Source organism: Meleagris gallopavo, chromosome 1, assembly GCF_905368555.1.
Source record: "Meleagris gallopavo chromosome 1, MGAL_WU_HG_1.1, whole genome shotgun sequence".
Classification (NCBI taxonomy): Eukaryota; Metazoa; Chordata; class Aves; order Galliformes; family Phasianidae; genus Meleagris; species Meleagris gallopavo.
In genome coordinates this window covers 15,001,726-15,025,356 of record NC_139404.1, presented here as the reverse complement: position 1 = coordinate 15,025,356, position 23,631 = coordinate 15,001,726, and the positions used below count along the sequence as shown (strand labels likewise).

The following is a 23,631-nucleotide window of genomic DNA, read 5'->3' as shown; positions in this document are numbered from 1 at the left end:
GGTGTTCTTCAGCTGAGAATGAAGTATCTGGGTTATCTGCACCTTTCTGCCATGTACCTGTACCTTCACTGCTGCAACCACTGCCACCACAGATACCACTTGTGACCATTTCTTACCTGCTACAGGATTTTTCTTTTCAAATTTTCAGGCGACTTGATTTGGGTGCTTTTCTTTATAGGAATGCTTTTCTTTTAACTTTAATGAAAGGAACCTTGATTTATTCTAATGTATTTATGCCCTTTACTAAGAAAAGTCAGCAGAATTTGCATGTTCTTGTGTGTACATGCGGACATACACATATACTGTTAAATAAGAATGGTACAAAGTGTGAGTGTGGTCTGTGAACATACAGTGCCCAGTTACTGCTTGGGCTCCACGGGACATCAGTGGGGAGGTTGCCAAATAAACCTGATGCAGGACGTCTGTAACCATCCCACTGGGCAGGTTTTTCTCTTGAAAATATGTATGTGATATTACACGAAGGACATTCATATCAAGACTCCTTGGCTCTAGAACAGACATGTCATGGCATGGATGCATGTTTATTAGAGCACGTATACATAGGGCTGATGTCTGTAACTGCAATCACCAGCTACTTGTTAATGGGAACTACCAGCCAGGTACATTGCACTGTACTCCCAAGGATGCACTGCTCCCTCCACAAGCACACAAGTGAAAAATGGGGTCCCAAGAGCTCACACTACAATGACATGGGACACGTGCAGGGCTGAACACATGTCCAGATCACCAAATATACACTCCTGACCCAATGTGTCCAAGAAACTCCAACCATTGTGGCCATGCTGAAGTCTGTGGGTGAGCAGCGGTTGACATCATGGCTCTGTAAGGGATATGGTGTCAACACAATGTCATGGGATGAAATAAGTTGGAAAAGGCTGGCTCTGGTTTTGCATCTTTCCTGTAGTAGCAACTGTGGGGAAACTGGGAGTGACTGCAGGGAGTGTTATCTCATTGCACGTGGGTTTGATTCTGTCATTGCACTGAGCAATAGAATTTAACATCTATTCATTGTTGTACTAGTGACAACATAATTAGCTAATTAGTAAGGACTAATTGTTAAAAATACTGTACTGCAGCTAACCTAAATAAAATAGCCTGTGTACTTCTTTCTGGGAGAGTTATGAGTTCATGCTTTTCTGCTTAGGAATCAAACAAACTCGTAAGAAGTAAAAACAAAACCAGCAATTCAAAGCCAATTCATACACTGCTATGACTAAACCAGGTGCAATAAGGGACTGGCAACTGCACAAAGGTTGTGTTTATGGCCTTGTGCAGGGCACAGTGTGTAGCCAGGAGCAGGCAAGATCCCTGCTGGCACCAAGGGTTCATTACTGCCTTCCACAGCCTGACACCAAGGTTTGGGTTCACAAGGAAACCAAAGCCACCAGCCCTGTCCTTCAGACTGAGCGGTCCTCCTACCTGGTCGGGTCCACTGACTCCGCACATAAACCAGAGGCACCTCCAGGGGCTGGGGAAGGAAACCTCTGCCTCTTAAAACAGAGCAGCTGTGTTAATGTCAGCCTGGAAGGGCTGGGTTCCCAGGACACCTCTTTCTTTTCCTGTGTCCACTCTGGGAGAGGTTTTGCAAGGGTGAGGCCCTTTGCAGACAAGAAATCAGAGTCCAACTGTGCTTTAGCCACAGTTTTTGCAGGAGGAAACAAGTGACAGCTATTTAAAAACTGTGACAGACCAAAGATTTTTTTGTTCCCAGACTATCTGTTTCTAGTTATGGTTTTGTTCTGTGTTTTCAGCCGGCATATAATTACCATGAATTATAGAGCAGAACAGGGTGTGTGTAACCACACCTCGAACAAGCTGGTTCTCATTGGCTTGAGCAATGGTTGGAGCAGCTCAGGTTCCCAAGCACAGCTTTGAAACACAGTCTGGGAGGCCTGTGCAGAAAGCTGGGCTGCTTTAAAACTGATCCAAGTGACATATTGTACCCCTGGTGACACTGATAGTGCACACCATTGCTCTTCAATGAGCCCTGAAGCGCACATAGAAACATTAAAGCTCAAGCACTGCAACAATATTAAAGAAGATACAAACACTTGCTGACAATTACTTTTAGCATATGCCTGTTAAATCCTTCTTTTCATGTTTGGGCAGAGAAAATACCCATCTTGCAGATTTTGAGCCAGGACTGTATCTCAGTTTAGGCCTTAGACTGTCCTGTGGCAGAAGTCTTTCATTCATTGGAAGCCTTCAGGAAGCGTCCTAGAGGCTCAACATGTGGAGGATTTTAAACTGATGATGCTGAGAAATGCTGAAGAGCAGACCAAATCTGTGGCTGAAATGCTCAGTAGCACAGCATGCTGGCAAACGGCCACCCACCCCACTCGGCTGGGAATCGCTGCTGCTGCTCCAGCCAAAATAAGAGGTAGCTCATTATCACTGGATAATAAGTCCAATTATTTATGGCAATAAAATACGTAGGCAATATATGTTGACATTTCGCCTTCCAAATTACTTATTTCAGCACAGATCTCATTTTGCAGGTAGGATAATACAACATGATGTAGAAATTAGTCTGAGAACCTCTTAGTGCTTGTGCTTCTGGCTGACAAAGCAAACTGCAGAGAATTAAACCTGCTCTCCATGCAGATGTTTGCAGGGATGGTTGATGGGTGCGGGGCACGATGAAGCCTCAAGGCTCTATAAAGAATATTTCCATACTGATTTCAATTCTAATATCTTTCACTACAGGAGTGAAGGTTTCCAGGTTGAAGGCCTTCAGTCAGTATTTGAACACTGAATTAACCAATTTACCTGGGAAAACTGACCACATTTTACTGCTGAGTGAACTGTGGGAAAGTTCTGCCTCATCTGCTGCTTTGTTCAAGATGAAATGTATTGACACGGAGGCCTGGAAACGGGAAACATTTTTTTTTTTCTCTGAACTGCAGAAGTCTCTGCCATGAGATATTCCTCAGACCAAAATCCAAAGTAATATTCAGAAGACAACAAGGACTTCCTGTGCAAGGTACTCCTGCTAGGTAGGGTTAGGTAAGCGGCTGAGCTGCTAGCTGCCTGTACTTTGCAGTGCAGAGTAATAATTAACAGTGATAAATAAATACACATGCCAAAGTCCAAGCCACATAGTGAATAACTGCCGTCATGGAAAACATCCCCCATGGGCAAATTTTGATGTAACTGTCAAAATGGGGTGTCAGCTAAAGCAGCCCGTTCAAACTCCATTCAGGCTCCATTCAAACCCTCGGACACCAACCAAAGTCAGTGCATCCCCTCGTGCACTCGGCAAACCCTGAGTGCCATGGCAGCCAAGGGAACCCAGGGCATGCTGCCCTTCACTTGGAGGACAATTCCTGCCTCTAAGGCCCTTTGCCATGAAAGCCTTTGTAAAGCCTTTTCTGCCTAACCTTTAAGGCAGGAGGTGACAAACTGTACTTAATGCTTGTGGGCCCAGCTCCCAGAAGCATGCCGCACACCACCGCCCAGTTCGCAATTCAGTCTTCAGCAAAACTACTGCATAAATTCCTGCAGGATGCTCCTTTACATGGTCTGTCCTTCCTGTAGATTTTCTGTCTGAACTAATAGCACATCTTTTAACCCATCCATCAAGTTCTTTCAGATAAATCTGAACCTTTATCTGTGTTGCTATCTTCAGCCTTGTGCTGAGCTATCTTCTGGTGCCCAACATGCTTTATAAATTGATTTGTGGGTAGCAAACGCTGTGATTTATGTGCTATCACATTGCCCTCTTCTTAGTTACCAGTAAAATCTTGAGAAATCTCTTCCAAGGGAACTGAAATTTGCCAGTCTTGGCTCAATTCGAAGATATATTGTTGCTGTTAAATTACATAGATATAGATAAAAGAAAACGTTTTCTTATTCTACTAAACATCAGCATTGCCATTCTTGTAATTTTATCAAGAAAGCCAAAGATTTGATGTTTTCCATAATGCCCCAGCTCCTGCATGCTCATAATTATGCAAGAGTAAAACCATTCCGTGTTTTAAGTTCTTTACAGAGAGAGTGGTGAGGTGCTGGAACAGGCTGCCCAGAGAGGTTGTGGATGCCCCGTCCCTGGAGGTGTTCAAGGCCAGGTTGGATGGGGCTCTGGGCAGCCTGGTCTAGTATTAAATGGGGAGGTTGGTGGCCCTGTCTGTGGCAGGGGGGTTGGAGATTCATGATCCTTGAGGTCCCTTCCAACCCGGGCCATTCAGTGATTTTGTGATTTTTGTAAAAGAAAGTATCCAGCACTCATATTCACAAAGTGAAAAATTTAGATTAGCCATATTTTGAAGGCTCAGAAATCTAAAATACACAGATAAAAATATCCAGTATTTGTTGTTTTGTAAATATATTGCTATTTTCAAGCAGAGATTTTTGAGGTGTGGTGCTAGCAAACCTGAAATCTTGCTACATTTCTCTTCACCTAAGTATCACAAATGGAAACAGATGATGCAAGTTGTCCCCAGCAAGTAGCACCTAGTTGTGAAGCATGAAGAAACAGGTTTTGAATCACCAGGGAAATGGCATCAAAATACACCTGGGTAAGAACATGCAGGGAAACATTGCATCACCTCCTGTAAGTCGCATGGCCAGCTGGCTGTAGCATGTGACAGCACTGCTCTGAAAGACATGCCTTCAAAGCTTTTGGATGCAGTACAGGTGACATGTCTCAGCAGTCATGCCAAGTACTCATCTATCCTCTTCAGTGTCCTGTGTACAACTGTGTCTGCTGGATGCACGAGAAAGACTGCCAAAAAGGCAGACACCAGAGAACTTTACTCATCTGTTTCCCAGGCTGCAGCAAGCAGTGCTGTAGGAACATTCCTGTCTTGCCGTTGCATTCAGGATACATGCTTAATACATGGGACATTTGTAAAGATTTATACAGGTGTCATTCATTGCTGAGAGGTGCTGTGTCCACACGAGGCATAACAATACATCTCAAAATGCCTTATTAATGGATAAATAAAAAGTAATTTCACATCAGTTTGAGATAGTTGTCAATGCACCAGGAGCCCTCATGCACCACTTTGTTTCTCAGCCACACAACAACCAATTAGCTCAGCTGATGTCCTGCTCTGGGGACAGTCTCCTCAGAGCAGAGAAGAGCAGGCTGCTGAGGGTGTTCTGTTGATCAGGGTCTTGAATTCAGCCTTGTTCTAATGATTTGCTGGAGGTGGACAGGCTCAGTGTGGGATGGAAGCAAGATCTCCCCACAGCCAGGGGAGTGGATTTCCAGCTGTTCTACCTCACCTCTACAGTTGGTTAGCAAGTGGGGCCCTGCCTGGCAGTCTCACTTCTCTGCTACCTGGGGAGTGGCTCCTTAATCCCATTCTTGCTTGACTTCATGTCAGCCCTTACACAATCCCTGGCAGCGCTACGAGGCATCTCTGTTATGTGAACACCCCCAGAGCTCTTATGTACTCAGCTTGAAACAACTTCAAAGATGCACTGCTTCTGGCCTTCAGAAGAAAGTTGCTGCTGCCCCCAGAGAGGTAGCACTCCCTGGCTTCCCTCCTTTGCCTTTCCCTTCCCTCAGCCTCTTCACTTTCTTTTCTCTCCTCTCCTCTGATCCCCTCTCGGATGCTGGTCCTTTAACCTCACCATCACAGAACTGGGACCCATGTATTTCTCCTTTCCTGGCTGCTTCCATCTTGGCAGAGACCCCCAGCAGGGAGGCGGGGGCACTGGCAGCTTTCCACTCCCAGAGGCCTTGCAGAAGGACACCCTGCTACTGCTGCTGGCCTCTACCCCATCCTTTGGTGGGAACAGGAGGACAGAGTGGTCAGGGAGTGGCCAGGCTGAAAGCTGAGCCAGTTCTCACCTCTTTGATCACAAACCTCGTAATGGTTGGATATGTTTTTCCTGGAATTCCAGTTCTGTGGAAGTAAATAAAGAGGAAAAAAAGCAACCTGTGTTCATGGCCAGAGAGTAAAGACTGAAAATATGAAACAAACTCAGCGCCGTGAGGTGGGTGCGTGTTGCTGCCATTTTGGTGCAGCCTTCTGTTGGGGCACCTTTCCTAGCACCTCCTCTCAAGAAAGCCAGCCTGGATGTAAGCAATGGGGCTCAAAACTCAGTCAATAAAAAGAAAAAACAACTGTTCACAAGGGGAAAAAAGTATTTTCTAAAATATCTGACCCCCCTTATTTTTGTTTCTTTCACCGTGGAAGGATAGGGCTGGGAGCCTCAGGAGCCTTTTCCCTCTAATTCTGGCTGTTGTCTTCAAATCTGCCAGTCTGAGGACAGACAGGCAGCGCCAGTGATCCCCACAGTGGAAATCCGTCTGAAGGGGAGCTTTGTCAGCCTCAGATCTGTTTTCTCTGGAAGCCTTTCCGGGCTAACCTCTTCAAAGTGCAGGAGGGAAACACCATCTGCCTGCTGGATTAGAGGAAGAATGAATGATATTTAATTAAGATGATTTTGCCCTCTAGACAGGTTGTTTAAAAATTAATTTTACCTCTCCTTTCCCTTCAATTAAGCTTGTAAGCTAGAGGGAACAGTGCACCCTGAAATATTGATTCTGTCTCTCAGATTGCAGTGACCTACATTTCTGGGTGCTCTGTCCATGATCAGGATTGTCACTGTCCTGCACACTGAGCATGGGAAGAGTGATCAGGCTGCTGGCTTGGGTTAGACGCAGAGCTCAACACGAATCCTTTAATTTCTTTTAAATACATCATGATTCATTATCTCAGGCAGGATCCTATATCAGGTGCATGAAGAAAGCTTTGTGAGAGGCAAGCCGAGGTTGGTTGATCAAAGCTATGCCCTAGGCAACATGAGAGAGCTTCCCAGCCGACTGCATCTGGTTTCTGCAGAGGCAGACAGCTTCAGTTTGACTGCTGGGATTGACTAGAAGGAAACTTAGATGTGTTTCTTTTTTTTTTTTTTCCCCCAATAGTTCTTCCCCCTCAGCTTATCAGTCATGTCAACCCTACACAACAAGGAGTAACTAAAGGCTTTTGGCTTTCATCCACACCTGGAAAGCTTACATCATCCTCACTGAAGGCTTCAAAAGTGTGGCAAACAAGGAGTAAAACATTGGCCTGGCAAAGATGAAACTCTTGAGAAATGTCCTGGTTTCTAGGCCCTGCCTGTAATTCCACTGATCAGGATGCATATCTGCTCCAGTTAACTAATGTAGCATGCAAACAAAGAGAAAAAGAATTTGGGAACGAATTATGGATCTGTGAATAATTCTGACTTCAGCTCTCACCAATTATATGTGCCATGGTGTATTGCATGTTGGGTCACTCCCAAGAGTTGTTGAGTACCATACATTTACATTAACACAAAACAAAGTATTATGCGCCTTCAAAATACTGAGGGTTGAACATCACTCTCATTTTATGTCTTACGATGGCATTTTCTTACTCCATTAACAGCAAAAAGCTCTGCCTATGTTATCACTAGAACACACTACCTTGCTTTACGGGAGATGCTTGCCAATAAAATTGTTCCAGCTATCCACACATTCCAGTCTTTGGCAAGGGAGAAAACCTTTGCAATACTGGTTGATATGAGTCTGCAAACTCAGCAGTAACATGAGTTCTCGCAAGTTCCTCTCTAAAAATCTAATCAGCGTCATTAAGGAAACCTTTTAAGAACAGATAGAGATGCTTGATGACTCGAAGGTTCATGGTGCAAGCACTGGTTCTCTTGGGTTTCCTTGACATGCACAGCATTTCTCCAGGAAGGAATTTAGCTTCACTGCCCTTTGTGATGTTTAAATCTTTGTCACATTTCCCTCATGCCAGGAGCCCAATGGTCCGGAGTTCTAGCAGTACTTTTCAAAGAGTATTACTGAGACTCAGCATCACACATAAAACAGTAAATGAGAGCCTGTAAGCCTGCACAAAAGTTTCTGTATTTGGGTCTGATTCTGGTGCTCAGTCACACCACAACTGCAGACAAAACTGGATAAGTTAAGCAGACAAGGGTGCTGAAGAGCTTTCCCACCTTCTAAATATTTCCATATGCTGGTGATTGTATTTGCAGTAAAACTCTTGAGACCATAAGGCCTCCATGGCATGCTGCGAAGCTGTGTTCTTGCCCCAGCCAAAGCAAGCTGTGTATGAGGACTCAGCTTCAAGTGCAACAACACACGTTGTTCTGCTTACACGCCTCATTCTTTACAAGGTGGTGTTGTGCCTCTTGTCTCTACCCCACAAGGAATCTAAAAACACTCTAAAAGATCATAGCAGTCAGATGAGATTAGAGAAGTAAACCAGATTATGGCCGGTTTGGGACATGAAAACACCAGAAGTCTTCTGCCAATGCTGCAGGCTGGCATGGCAGGAGTCAGCTCTGCTGTGCAGCCCAACAGTTTGTGTAGAGCAGCCCACCACTGTGCTCAGCCCAGTAGCACATGTAGAGCAGTCCAGCACAGTGCTCAGCCTGGCACTGGGTGGTGAAGTGCTCCTGCATGAAGAAGTGCCTTTTCAAGGTGGGCAATGCTGGATGAACGTGCATTCATGCATGGGCCAGCTGGGTGCCAGGGCAGGGCAGCTGGAGTCTGTCTGTGCTTGCCCCCTGCAAAGGCACTCTCCTCTACTTAGAAATCTCAAAATCTGTGCATGCCAAGCAAGGAGTACAGCACTTCTGTGGGGCTGTTGGTTCTGCGGGACTTATGGATGATGGCTTAAAGGTTTGAGCTGGAGGAAGTGCTGTCAGAAGATCTGGAGATACTCAGTCTTTCACAGCTCCAGTTCTTTGGCCCTTTGCTCCCAAACTCCTGAGCAGCTTTGCAGTTTGGCAGAGCTGGGAGCACTCCATGCAGGTGTGGGCTGCGGCCCTGCTGACTTCAGCAGCGCTGCTCCCATTCTCATAATTACTGCAGGCCAGGAGGGGCTGTGTTGGCAGCGTGTAACACAAACCTCAGATACCATGAAGCACATCGAGCAACGCCCTGCCTCAAACAGGCCCTTTCTGTGGAAGTACCGCATTACCTATCTGGAGAAAACCTGTCCTGGCTTCATTCTAGCCCAGATGTTTTTGGCTGCAGCTTCCAACTTTTGAATCTTCTTTATGCCTTCTGCAGCAGCATAAGAGTCTGAATTAGCAAAGTAAACACGCATGGCTTTAGGCACAATGCTTTGAGCATGGCCTTGCACTTCATGGCAGACATTTGGTGGTGCAACCCTGAGATATGTCCTCAGTGAGAGCATGCTTGGCCACCTGGTCAGGTTTGTCTGCAGCGTACCCCTTAGTGCTCTAGCTTTGACTAGAAACTTTGATGGCAGAGAGGGAGTTAAAGTCAAGAGAGGGAGGATTTTAATGAAATAATCCTTGGCGAGGTTTCTCAGGTGCAGGCACTTTTGGTTGAGACCCCTTTCCTCCATGGCTCCCTCCTCCAGGAGCAGGGCAAGCAGGCCATGGCTGGGCCATATTGGATTGACCAGTCCATAGCAGATTGGTCAGATCATGGTGGAATGGCCAGCCCATGGTGGATTGAACAGGCTGCAGAGAATTGACCAGGCCATGGTCGAGCAAGCAAGGCCTGGTGTGTTTAAGAGAACATCTAGCAGACTTGTGTTTAAGAAGGAAGCACTTCCAAATACCTTTAAAATGGATGGTGCCATCAGGGTTTTCTCCTGGTTGTTAATTAAACTGCTCAGACAGAGGCAGGTTTTAGCCAGTGACTTGAAGGAGGAACTAGACCTTACTTCTGAAGTCCTTGGAAGTAAGACTTCACAAAGGAAACACAGTCATTCTTCCAGGAATGTGAGCCTTGCCTCAGCTTTCACCTTCTCGTGAAGTGCAGTAATAACTCTTCTTTTTTCACCCATAATAATATGTGATGCGTCTTATAGAGTCCTTGTCCTCTGATGCTCAGCTATGAGCCATATGGCACACACATAAGTGAAGATTAGCGATTAGACAGGTCTTGAATTCAGTAACATGATTACAGTACAAAAATAGGCATGAGGCTGAAACTGCACCTCTGTGTGTGCTCATTTTGCACTAGCAAGAAAATGGAGATTTTCATAATTTTATTTCTGTGGCGATCATTTCATATAGAATATAAAGGGATTTCTGGTTGAATAGTAGAGATCAAACAATTATTTATGAATCACTTATACTTATGTGCTACCTATAAATACTCCAAAGCACGTTATGAAAAGTAATTGTGTGCTTTTGATGACCGCTTTACGCAATTGAAAGAGGATTCTGTGTTCTTCACAAGTCTCAGCTCCACCACCCTTTTATACCACTCCGGCAGTGCAAGCATGAACTGATCTGGGAATCTGCTCAATGCAAGAATGTTGTACTACGAGCAGATGCAAGCAAAGCCCCACTTTATCACCACAAGCTGTTGCACTGTAGTACCCTGTGTTAATATCTGTGGTGGTTAAAAACAAAACAAAACAAAGCAAAAAACAAAGCAGGTGCATCTGACAGCATCCATCAGCCATCTCTTATTTGTTCACTTGGCATCAAAGGCACACCTCCTGTCTCTGTGGGACATCTCCTGGCATGGGGCACCAGCACGGGGGTGGTGAGACCAGCCAAGGGCTGCACCCAGCCCAGCGGGGATGGAAAAGTAGGCCAAAAGGGTGGGGAGAGAAGACTTGGTGCAACCCATATCATAAAGATAGAGATCTGGAAAAATGTAACACAGAAGGCACCAATTGATTGAGAAGTCTCTAATAAACTTCATGTATTTATTGCACTGCACGGCTAGAATTAGAAATAGAGAAAAAGGTTGTAACTGAGATACAGAACACAAGAATATTGGAGAATTACTGAGTGCGACTCTGGATTGTTTCAATGCTAAATAGGTTGGCTTTGCCTCAATACCTGCCTGATGTTTACAGAAAATTATGGTGTCAATTATAGTGAAAATAATTTTGGTTTCCCAAAGACCCAGAAATCATTATGAATCTGATCTATCTGAAATGTAGCTCTAAGGCAGCGCCAAATGTTATTACAATTTTCATGTTAAAATCAAATAAATGAGTGTTTCTTCTTCTCTTGACACGTTATACTACAAATGCAGTATCAGGACAGCTTGTCTCTATTTGCATCTCTGTCCTTCCCAAACCCCTTCTCCTCCAACCAAGGATTACTGCATAAACAGACACCAAGAAATCTGATGTGCTATTGCATGATTATTTTATATTTAAGCCAGGCTTAATTATTCCCTTTTTTCTCTGTAAAAACAGAGGGAATAAGAAAAAAAGACATCTAACCCCCCAGGTAATCAAGAAACATTTTTAACTTGAGAATCATTTCTTGTGTAAGAAGAGAAAACTTCTAAAAGATGTAGAAAAATCCAAATTTTTCACTGAGTTTTTTGTTTTGAAACATAAATGTAACTGACACAAACCTCCATTCCAGTTGCCAAAGCACAGGGTGTTCCCTGAGCCTCAGCCCTTCAGCTGGCACATTCCAGGGGGTTTCTCCCTTGGACTGGTTTTTCCAAGCTCACCCAATCTGGTCATTTCCTGGGTCCCGGCCCAGGCCCAGTCAGCTCCTCAGCTCAGGACAGCCACCGGCCACAATCTCCTTCCTTTCTAATTACCTCTTTCAAAATGGATTCTTTGCACACACCAAACTTGCACCGGGTGGGTGCAATGTTTCTTACACTTTACTGCTGCCTTGTCTCAGATGGCCTCATTTACATGAAGTTAAAGCTACTAATTTAAAACATACAAAGCAGGTGCTGCAGAAAGCCGTCACCAGAAAGAAGGTCATGGAGAGACAGCGAAAGGGATTCAGCCTGATATTCCCCACTTACCAGAAAATTCCAGCCGTGGGAAGCCTTTCAACACTTCAGAGTATTTCATGAGTCTGCTTTGCCCCTGATGTGAGCCTGTGAAAGCCCACCTTGCTGCCCGTCTCTTCTGGGAATGACCCCCTTGGGCAGGGCACTAGGCTCTACTGCCCTACAGCTGGCACACACGTTTCTCATGGCTCATGTCCTCTCAGAGTGGATGCACTGGGAGGGAAGCACGGGGAGAGGCCTTCAGCCACTGAACATCACATCACATCACATCACATCACATCACATCACATCACATCACATCACATCACACACAAAGAATACAGCAACAGAACAACAACAGAACAACAACAGAATCTTACAAAGGTGAAAGCTGAGGCAAGTTTGTGGATGATACCAAACTGTGTTATGGTCAACATGTCTGAGGGATGGGATGTCATCCAGGGAGGCATAGACGGGCTCAAACAGTGGGCCCAAGTGAACTTCATCAGTCAACAAAGCCAAATCTGAGGTCTTGCACTTGGGTTGTGGCAACCCCTGCTATCAGCACAAGCTGGGGAATGTAAGGATAGAAAGCAGCCCTGCCGAAAAGACCTGGAGGTGCTGGTGGATGGGAAGTTGGACATGAGCCAGCAATGTGCCCTTGCCAACCATATCCTGAGCTGCATCAAAAGCAGCACAGCCAGGAGGGCAAGGGACGTGATCCTGCCTCTCTGCTTTGCTCTGTGGGACCTCACCTGGAGTACTGCGTCCAGATGTGGAGTCCGCAGTGCAGGAGAGACACAGACCTGCTGGAGTGCGTCCAGAGGAGGGCCACAAAAATGATCCAAGGGATGGAACACCTCTGCTATGAGGACAGCCTGAGAGAGCTGGGGCTGTTCAGCCTGGAGAAGAGAAAGCTCTGGGGAGATCTGAGAGCTGCCTTTCAGTATCAAAAGGGGGGCTGTAAGAAGGAAGGGGACAGACTCTTGGACGGCAGCCTTATCTAGGAATGAAACACTTGTTTTAACTTGCAAACACACAACACCCACCCCTAGCTTTCCAGCCCCATCCCAGAGATGAGCACAGGAAGGGGCTTCCAAAGCGCACACAGGCAAAGCTCTCACACAGGTCACGACTGCTTTGTGAATGATTCATAAGGAATGCTAAAAACAAAGTAAATGCAACATGTTTTATTTGACATTGGAATAAATTACAACTGTAAAGCATGATTTATTGCTTTATAAATTGTCTGCTCTTAAAAGGCATTAATATCAAACATAAATGAAACAAAGACACATTCGATTAGCAGTTCAGTTCTCTGAAGCTTTATGAACAGCTCAGTAGAGTGATTTCATTCTATATACGACTGAAATCTCAGATCATAGGCTCATAAACTCGGCTTTGACATGCATTATGATCATTCAGACATACTGAGGGGACTGTAGGTGTGTTTGTTCATTTGCTTTAGGATATAATTTTTATTGCAATTTTCCCTAAAATATCCCACTGAATATCCAGTACTTCATTCCTCACTCAAACACAGATCCCACTGATTTAAAAAAAAAAAAAATACTTAAAGGATGCTTAGTTTTTTGTGCTCCTGCAAAAGAAGAGTTTTCAAATCTAAAACCAGAAATAGTGTGGTCCCAAAATGAACTTTTCCTAGGTTAAAACACTTAAATCCCATGCACAGAAAGCGTTTTCTCCCACTTTGATTCTGGAAAAAAAAATCCCATTATTATCTATATTAACTGGGAATTACATTATTGAATTACCAATCTTATTGCACAGTTAATCCCTGCTTGAGACTGGTATGAATTTTGCTTAGCACCTTCACTCGTCCAGGACACAGACCCAAGAAAGCCCAGTGCTGGGGCACAACAGGCTGCTGGCAGCAGGCTGGGTGCACCCGGCTCTTTGCAACATTCAGCCCTTGAAATGACTTCAAGGGCAGAATCTGCCCAGCTCAGCAAGATGTAATGCTGAGAAGGTAAGCCAAAAAGACACTTCCTTGGCTTCTTGGGGAGCCACAGCTCCTAGAAGCTAGAGAAAGAATGGACTCTCATGAATAACTCTCATTGTATCAAGGAAAAGGATTCCACTGAGGCATGCTGCCCTGCTCTGGCCCTCTCTGGGAGTGCTGTAACAGGCAGGTGCTCCTGTATGCTGGCTGCAGAAGAGCATCTCCTTGAGCTACTCTCCCAGGGAAGAGTGTGACCCTCTGCTTTGCTTTCCTGGCTGTGTCCAAAGCAGCACAAAATAAGTTGGCTCATGTCCTTGACAAAGGGCAAAGCTCTCCAGAAATGAAACTGGAGACTCCTGTCTATATCAGCACTTGGAACAAACCAGAGAGTTTGCAGAAAAAAATCTGCAGGGCAGCTTCTCTTCAAACTACAAAATCAATTTTAAGATGAATGAATCACCAGTACAGAAAATCCTTCTAAAAGTGGCTCGGCATTACTCAGACAGCTCCTATTTAGAGAAAGTTCCTCTCCTATCAGCGCTCTTGTGCTCTTTTCATGCCTGCAAGAATGCAAACAGCAGAGTGGGATGCTGGTTTTTGTTACTGTGTTACTAAATAGGAATGGCCAATCTATTACTGGATCCACGAAATACATATCAGACTTCAAGATTACACTGATTCTAGTGCAATTTCAGTTTTCAATCACATTTCATCAGTCACGATGCATGTTCTATGCAGAATATCATTAAAAACAAACAAACAAACAAACAAACAATATTTCTCCTTCTAAGCAGTTCCCTCAGATGACCTGTTCTGTTGGGCCATAGCACAGGGTCAGCATTGATCTCTGCAGGGCAGTACAGCAGATTCGGGGCGCTGTGTCCACCAGTGACAGCTCTCAACAAGTCAGGTGCCATTGCAGTGCTTTCCTGGAAGATGGGAACTATACGTGGGAGCTGTGCTGAACTGGGTCAAGCGCTCAACATTTTTCAGTGTCCTCCTCATTCAGGGACTGGACGAGCCTGGTTTAGCTCCCAGCCACACAGTAAAGTGCATCACGGAGAGACGGGGAGCAACGGAGCCCCTTTCTCTACCTCAGCTCCTGCCTTGGGAGAATCTTGTGGAAAAGTGGTTTTGTGGCTGCTTTCTGCCAGCAGGACGGTACGTTGCAGCTGCAACAAGGGCACGCACATGGTGCACACCTGATTCATCACAGTGGTCTAGAAACATAGCTCAGAAATGCACAAGCCTTTGAAATCATCATCATCTCATTTACGTTCACCCAGAACAGATTCTTGGCTGACTTCTTTCTTTCCTTAGCAGATATGGATTTCTTTTGAAGATGAGAAGCAGGAAAGCTTGCCTTCAGGGACAGGCAGAGACACTCACAAATCAAAACGCACACACACATCATCCATCACATCAGTTACCTCCAGTCTGCACTCTACAACACAACAGCTTATTGTTTGAACCTTCACTTCTCATCCCTTTCACAGATTCCCAGGAGCGATCTTTCTTCTTTCAGTGAGAAGTCCCAGAGGACTTTATAGAGAAAACTAACAGGAGGAACAAACTGTTGCCACCAATGCAATGCAGGATTGCATTCAAGCCATGGACTCTAGAGGAGCAAGGTGAGGACCTGATTTATTCCAAGTTCTAGTCCAGCATGCAGCAAGAAGGAAGACAGCCTAACGGTTACTGTGCTGGCCTTGGGCTTGGCAGACAGAGTTAATTCCCTACTGATCACCCCCTCCTCTTGTGCTTGACTCACAGAAAATGTAAACAGTCTGTATTAACAGACTGTTCAAACATACCCAGCAGAATGGCAGCCTCCAGACAGCTAAACTCCCAAGCAAGGACACTGACAAAGGCATCACTTCTGAAATGATGAGATGCCAATCCAAAGCCTTTTCTCCAGCACTGGTGCTGAGCACCTCGCTCTGAGGTGCTGCTCTCATATGAAAAGCTGTCCATGGCATTCAGTTCTGAATACAGCTCAGCAAATATCCCAGTGCGCTTCTCCTCTCTCAGCACTTCTTAACAGCTTATGCATTGCTCCTTCTCAGAGTAAGTCACCAGAAAGAAATCTTCTAAGGAACGAACAACTTCAGGATTGCTACATCTCCTCTAAAGCATTTACCTACAGCAGATGAAAGACCTGCACAGTCTCTTGCCTGAGCTACTCCTGAGCTGCCCATTTCTGAACAGCTTCCAGCAATGGAGGAGGAAAGATCTGTGCACACTTGCACAGTCTCCCCAACCAAACACTGCTGCCAAGGAAGCTAATGGGCCACAGTAAGCATTTTGTCAAGACTGGCAGTGCACTTGCAGGGATCTCTCAAAATCCATTCCCACCTTTATTTCTAGTTCACCGAGTTTGGCCTGCAGCAAGGCACTCAGGCCAGCCCTGAGCTCCACGGGGATCAGCTTGAAGCCCCTTTGGCTGCCTGGGGACATGGCTCCCACTGAACTGGGCAGCCAATGGCACGATCAAAGAGTGCATCTGGAGCAAAGCTGCCACGGTGCATTTTCTTGTCTGCTCTGCTCACGGGGAGCACAATGTTTGTCCACTCTAACAAAATATGGCAGGCATCAATTAGTGGTTATAAAATGCTCTAAATTTTCACAAACCTTTGTAAGCACTAAACATTTTAATTGGCAGGACAGCCATGTCTGAGAATTCAGTGTATGTTAGAAACAGACATGCTCTCCTACAGTCCTCATCACAAAAGGTCTCACGGAACAAACGTGCCCATACCGAGATTTTACCAATGGAGGAACCAGATCAGAGGTGCATACTGGCTGGGTCAGGCCCATGAAGCAGATGAATGACTCAGTGAAGCAAAACAAGGTCTCCTAATGTTAGGCCCAGTGCTCCATCCGCCCACCAGAGATTACTACACAGGGGACAAGTACTTCCCCAGAGGGACAGATATAGCACCAAGGGCAAAGAGCCTCTGAAGTTGTGCATCACAGCATAAAGTACAGCACGTGTATATTACATACTTAGCTCCATCCTTGTTTCTCTTGTCACAAGGGCAGTAGTTTGTCAGGACAGTTATCTTCTGGTCAGCCTATTGCATTACTTCCTATGGAGATGCAGACAAAGACGTGCACGCTACTCAGTAGTAGAAAAGTTTTGTTTCACATGGGCTGAAAGAAAGTTTCTTATACCCAAATGAGATTTTTGCATGCATCTGCATACTCACCCAGATGCTGCCTCTGCTGTGCTCCATGCCTGAGTGTCACGCCACGTTCGCTCTGCGTAGCAGGCATATCATACGCACACAGTGACCTGGTACAAGAGCACATTCTGCAGGCCAAGTCTCAGGCCAAAACTCACCGACAAAACCTAAAAGTGTTGCTATTTCTTTGCAGTGAATTGGGCTTTCACTAGGAATTAAAATAAGCTGCAGCGACTAATCTTATACTCGGTGCCCTTGCTTGTTTTCCTTTCACAGTTTAACCACTTTCTTCCTTAACACTGAAATGCTGAAGTCTTACATAGCATTCTGAGCATTATTCTCTGCTGGCTGTATTTCTCTATGCTCTAAGCCTCTAGCACAATGCATGCAAAGGATAATGTCTGAACTTGTAATGCTTTTAACTAAAAAAAATACTTTTAAAAACGTAAAACATAAATTATTCATTCTTCTTTGTCCATTGTTTTGAGCACTGAGTCTTCTCCCAAGATTTTACACAGTTCATTCAGTCTCTGCTGCATTTTAGGAATTCCTGCAAGTTGGGACTCCAGTCTCTGTTTTTCCTCACTCAGTGACAAGCGGACGTCCATGTTCAGCTGCTCAAAATGCCAGCCTCCTTGTCCATCAAACTGCAGCAAGTGAGTGTGGTACTTCCTGCATTAGAAAATAATGCATCAGTAATGGCTCATTTCTGCACACGTTTAGATGTCTGTGTCTATTCTCAACGCTGTTTCTCAGGAAGCTGAGTGCTGTCCAGTTCTGGATCACTGGGTAAGAGTCTCACAATCTCTTCAGTGACTCATATACCTAGGACACTCCTTTGTGGGGGGTTTGGGCATCTCAAATCCAGTCACCATGACTTCCCCAGGCCACCACCACTGGTGTCATTACAGATATCTACCACATGATGCCTGATGAGCACTCCTCCCAGCTTCAGTCTGCTGCACATCCAAACAGTCCCTTCTCTTCAGAAGAAAGAAATGGAACACGTGCCCCAGTTCATTTTATTTATTTCTCTTTGCACAAGATGTTAGATCTCCTTAGAAGAAAATACATTCAGGCAAGCATGGTGCACCTGATGCTACTGATAAAACTGGTTTGTTCAACTTATACCTCAGCTTGTTCCCCTGCATTTTATAAGGTGGGATAAATAAACTTCCAGTCCTAAAACACTGCAAGGAGCCAAACTAAAAGTCTGTGCAAGAGTCACAGATCTTTCAGTGAATATCAGGGTGTGTGCACTACAAATATTCAAAGGTGTACGTGTGTGTGGGGTTTGCCAAGACCTGACAAGACATTTATCAGGAGATGCAAGAGGAAGAGCAGAGAGCTCCCTCAGAGCTGCTGTTACAACTGTGCAATTTATCACTGTAAATTACAGAAGATGAAATGCATCATAAAAGGGTAATTATAAATCCCATGCGGGGAATGTGACAGTTTAATAAACTCAATAGCTTATGACATGAGGTTCAGCTCCAGGCTTACACTCACCACTTCTTGCATACTAATCTTTGAGACACGAAATACTTAACCTATTTTTTTTCCCCATTAAAAAATAACAATAAAATCAGGAAGCCAAGATAGCTGACTAAGACATCTAATTGTGCTGCTCCAGGAAGGCAGCCAATATTTTGCATGAAAGAGCAAACATTTCATGGTATAATCTTAAGGAGTGAGCAGCATGTGACCCCTATACAGTGCAGTCTCTATGAAAGCGTATCTGAATGAAAGACATTTGATCCTTGTTTCTGAATACTCAGAACTTGTTCTTTACTTCTCAACAACAAGGCCATCACATCCCACCTAACCACCTGCTTTTATCAGTTCCTGCTCCCTGCAAATCATCAGATTTCCAATAATTTCAGTAACAATGTGGAGGCTACAAGAGCCATCCCAAACTTTTCTGAACAGCATGAGTACTAGGAAATAAGAAACGTCCATGGAAATCTGAACTCCAAAATCTTTCTCACCAGTTCTTTCGCAGATTTTCCCTCTGTACTATCAGTATTTATAGATAGAGTACTCTCAAATACTTGTTTTCTTGAGCAGTGGTTTTGAAATAATCCTAGCCTCCACCATCACTGGCTCCACAGAGGAAGAATGAATGCTCAGAAAACTTTTTCAGAGAAGCAGAAACTGCTACAATTTTTTTTCTTTACAGTGACAAATTGGTAATGGATTTTTCTGTCACTGGCTTAAAAAAACAAACAATGTGATAATGGAGACCAAGGACTTGAGTACCAATAGTCTCAGCTGATGTCAGCTTACACCCTCTTATCTCCATTTTCCCTTTTAAGTATTTGGTTGTTCTAGGTATTCACCAGCTATATTTCCTTTTTAGGGACTCCATACTAAGTACTACCTCACTAGAACATATTTCTTGTGTTTCTCTTTTTACTATAAAATCACATTTTGAAAGCTGACAGGCCCTGCAGATACAGAGCACTGCTGAAGTTAAACCAGTGGATGTATCAATTCCTATGAAAGAACAAAGAGCAGGTGAACCACTGCCTGCCATGTTTCCCATCTTCTCCCAAGCACTGGTAAACTTCCCCAGGCCAGCTCATGTACCTTGTCATCTTTAAAGAATAATCTGGTGATGAGTGTTGTGGCTGTGGTGTAGTGGACTAATTAACTGCCTTTCAGCTACCTGTGTGTTGCCATTTATAGTTAATAAACTGGCACAAATTTAAAAAAAAATGAGAGGGAAGACTAAGTGTGTCTCAAAAAATGAAAAGAAATGAATGGTAAATGCATTTACATTGTTATTATTTTAGACAGATTATCTTACAAAGTGCAGTAGATATTGATTAAATAGCTGCCCTAATACAGAACAAAGGCCATGTCTGTCAGAAAGCTGAAAGCAAGGCACCTCATAAATTCCTGGCCATACTCACCAAAGAGAAGGTCTGTGTGTTATAGAAAGCAGGGATATCCCGGCAGCTTTTGCAGCTTGGAATATCTTTCCTTCAACATCAATGCTAACAGCACTCGTGCATTCATCCAGCAGTGCATATTTTGGCCTTTCAAAAGTAAATAAAAGACATAAGTCATCTATGCTTTGGACAGTATTCCTACATATTTAATTGAGCGAACAGTAGAAAGTAGAGTTTTTTTGCAGGAAAGCTGCCTCTCATCTGCAGCTGGAAGCCAGCTAGCACCATCAGGTACAAACGTGGCTTCCAGGAAAAATGTGTTTTATTTCCTGGTCCATCTAAGCACACAGTGCTCTAACTCCTGTGTCCCAGTTTGACCTGGTATTACTCTGTTCTGTCAACAGGCCATGCAGTAACTACAGCCAACTCAGAGAGCCTCTATTCACTGCTGTGTACTGACTGCCTTTGCAAGGTTTCCAGTCTTGAAAATAGAATAAAACCTGGAGTTTGGCTTTCTAACTCTCACAAGCTCTAAAGCAGACAAGTTTTCTGCAATACTTGTAGGACAGATGCAGGGATGATATTTGTGCCTGATAGAAAGGAACATTCACAGAATGTCCCTAAAAGCAAAGTTTAAGTAAGAAGCATTACCCAAGCTACAAGCTGAACTTGCATGAATAAATGACAAAGTGTGCAGTCCTATGCAACAATCTAGAAGTACTGCACGTTGTATAGAGATTACAGGCTACTGCTGCTCAAACTACTAGAGCAAACCTTCCAAACTCCTCCTCATTTTCAGATATTACTTAAAGAACAAATCAAAATGCTTACTTATGATAAAACATACGAGCCATGCCCATCCTTTGTTTTTCTCCTCCTGATAAGACATCTTTCCAATCCATGATGGCATCCCAGCCTTATAAAAAAATGCAAACAAAGCATGTCAGGACAGCATAGGTTTATGATGAAAATACACCTTCACTTGCAACATCTCTGCAACCTCCAACTAAAGTAATAAAGTTCAGGGTTCTGGATCACATCTTCTGAAACACATCAATGCCTTTCCACTCGCATTCCAATGGAAAGAAGTCCCAAATACCATGTCAGTATTGAAAGCAGAATTTAGACTCCCCCAGTTAAAAAACTTTACTTACCATCTCTGTGAACAGACATCACCGACATATGTATAGCTAACCATTTTTCTGCCACGTTTTTGCTATTCCCTCTTGAAATGCACAAGTGGAAATTCAAAACAAATTCAGCATATGAAAGGAAATAAATGTAAAGAACATAAGCAGCAGTGTCAGATTAGAATGCTTATTGTCTGGCTCCTCTCACTGCTGTTAGTCAGCAAACTTTGCAGGAGCACAGACACAGACACATAGATGCATTCTCTGTGCCCAGACAAGCAGCCAACATACAAAGCAGTGCACACAGACAGGAGCATTTTGCATACAAGCTTCCTAATATTTTGTATTTAGAAGTGACCCACAGCTCTTACAACACTGAATATTCTTATTTAATATTCTGCACGGCCTCTAAATGACTTTTTTCTTCATCACTTTCAGACACATGCAGTGAGGACAAGGCGGTGAGGAGGTTTACCTGTGATATTACAGTGGACTTGTGTTTCTGTGAGTATTATGGCATGGCTCATCCCAGCTCACGAAAAACTATCTTCAAATACCAATCACAGCATTAGAAGTAAGTTTCTGGTTAATCCAGATAGACTGAATAGCAAAATAGCAAGTAAGGGGAGTTTTGAAATGGGAGAGTGGGGACACAGAGAAAATCTGGTGAGACATTTCTCTCACTTATCATCTATTCATGGGAAAGTTGGCCAAGGGCCAAGTGAAGAAAATGACATTTTTCCCAATCAGCTCAGAAGCACCATAACTAAAAAATGAACAATGCAAACAAAACCCCTTTTCTGAAAACAAACAGTTGCCAGAAAACACTATGAGCAAAGTCAAGCAAGAGAAATGATCATCCCTCTGTACTCAGCATTGGTGAGGCTGCACATCGAGTGTTGTGTTCAGTTGTGGACCCCTCCTTACAAGAAAGACACAGAGGCACTGGAATGTGTCCAGAGAAGGGCAGCAAAGCTGTTGAGGGGTCTGGAGCACAGGTATGATGGGGAGCAGCTGATGGAACTGGGATGATTTGGTCTGCAGAAGAGGAGGCACGTGCAGTGCTTTCTGCCAGCTGGCTCCCAGCAGAGATGAGACTGTGTAATGGCCATCACCCTGACCAGTTCTGGGACAGGAGAAGGATACACAGAAGCTGTCTGTGATGATTGGTGCTGATACTGGGACCACACAGAAAGCTGCAGTGCTGCTCCACCAGAGCTTCCAAAGAAAGATTATGAAATGCCTGGAGCACTCCTTTTTGATAAAGAGTGTAAGAGGCAAGAGAAATGTCCTTCATGAAAGCCATAGAAATAGTTACACTTCCAAAGGCAACGCTCATGCTACTGTTTATACTTTCTTGGTTTAAAGCTGATAAAACAGATGAGCTCCGGGGCTGTGTTGTGATGGAAGCTCTGGATTTCAGCAAGGGTGTGGGTGGGTGTGCATGCGTGCACGTGCCCATGGAAGCAGGACCCATGTTCTGATCAGCTGGTTTATGAAGGATTAGTAAGAGACAAAAATAGAACGAGGTTCAGGAAAGGGATGCAAAATGGAAAGGAAATATCACTTGTCAGCAGTGATTCTATTCTTTCCTCTGAAGGGATAAGATCTAGCCTCAGTTCACCAGGATACAACGGTCAGATCTGTGGTCCCTTCAGCTTATGTTTTACTTTAATATTAGCAGTGCATCTTGCCTCCTCCTACCTAGTTCCTTCCCTCAACTTTCCTATTCACCACTTGGAATGTCTTAGACAATAGATAAGGAAGGCTTCACTTTAGTATTATCCCTTCGCAATTTTAAAAATGATTTTCTAATATCTGGACAATTTCCTCTGAAAAATTAGAAATCTAACAATAAACCAGGTTCATATGGTGCATTAACAGCAATGCATCTGCTTGTTTCTCTTTTCTTTCTGCAGGTCAGTAAAGAACCTCAGTGTTCTGGAAATATCAGCCAAGTCAGGGGCTTTCATCACCCACAGCTACATCCATTTTACAAATGAAGAAAAGAAATGGCTTGTCTATGAATACAGCACAAATCTCTAAGGAGGTACAAATGTAATCCTGGCATTCAGCACCCAAATTCCTCACCCAATTTCTTGGTACACACAGGTTTTGATTGCATGCGAGAAATGTCAATGTGATGAATGCTAGATACCTCAGAAATGCCTTCTGCAACCAGTAAGACAAAGAGCATGTGCAGTGTGCTGGGCAGAGGAACAGCACTAGAAACAGATACTGCTGTCAGTAGAAATTAGTGATTGCCTCATGATAGTAGCAGCTCATTTTCTTGCATGGTTTCTTTTATAATTCCTTTTCCTCAATTTTCTTAAGAAAAAAAAAAAGGGTTACATTTGGGTTCTGTAATGCTATGCATCCTGTGTCCTCATGCATCCCTGCACCTACGTGCAAGATCAGTCAGCTGCCAAAAAATAGCAATGTAGAAGTTCCTTTTCTTGAGCTATCATTTTCCAAAGCTCATCAGATACGACTGGAGGATTGCAGAATGATAGGAGAAAGGCTACAGCAGCAAACTGCAGCCAAAGAGGTTGCCCCAATGAGTTTCTGAACATGGAGCCTCTCTCACTGTACATGTCCCCAGGCGGCTGTCAACAGGAAGGCAGCCCTGGTGCTGTGAGGGATGAACGTACAAAGGGAAATCCTGAGCTGAGGAAGGCACAACGAGACAATCAATTGCATGAGCCCAGCTCAGTGTGGCACCGCAGGGATTTGTGGCTCTTCAGAGCAAATG

General features: G+C 44.2%; 1 protein-coding gene across 1 annotated transcript in view; it reads right to left on the bottom strand.

Annotated features, from left to right (window-relative positions):
- Positions 1-12,882: 12,882 nt before the first annotated feature.
- Positions 12,883-23,631, bottom strand: part of ABCD2 (ATP binding cassette subfamily D member 2) — a 46,665-nt gene continuing 35,916 nt past the window's right edge. The window contains exons 8-10 of the mRNA XM_085217484.1: positions 20,581-20,665; positions 19,771-19,896; positions 12,883-17,527 (exon numbers count right to left, since the gene is read on the bottom strand). Of these exons, the coding sequence (XP_085073610.1) occupies positions 17,317-17,527; positions 19,771-19,896; positions 20,581-20,665 (422 nt within the window). The 3' untranslated portion in view covers positions 12,883-17,316. The remainder of the gene's footprint in view (positions 17,528-19,770; positions 19,897-20,580; positions 20,666-23,631) is intronic.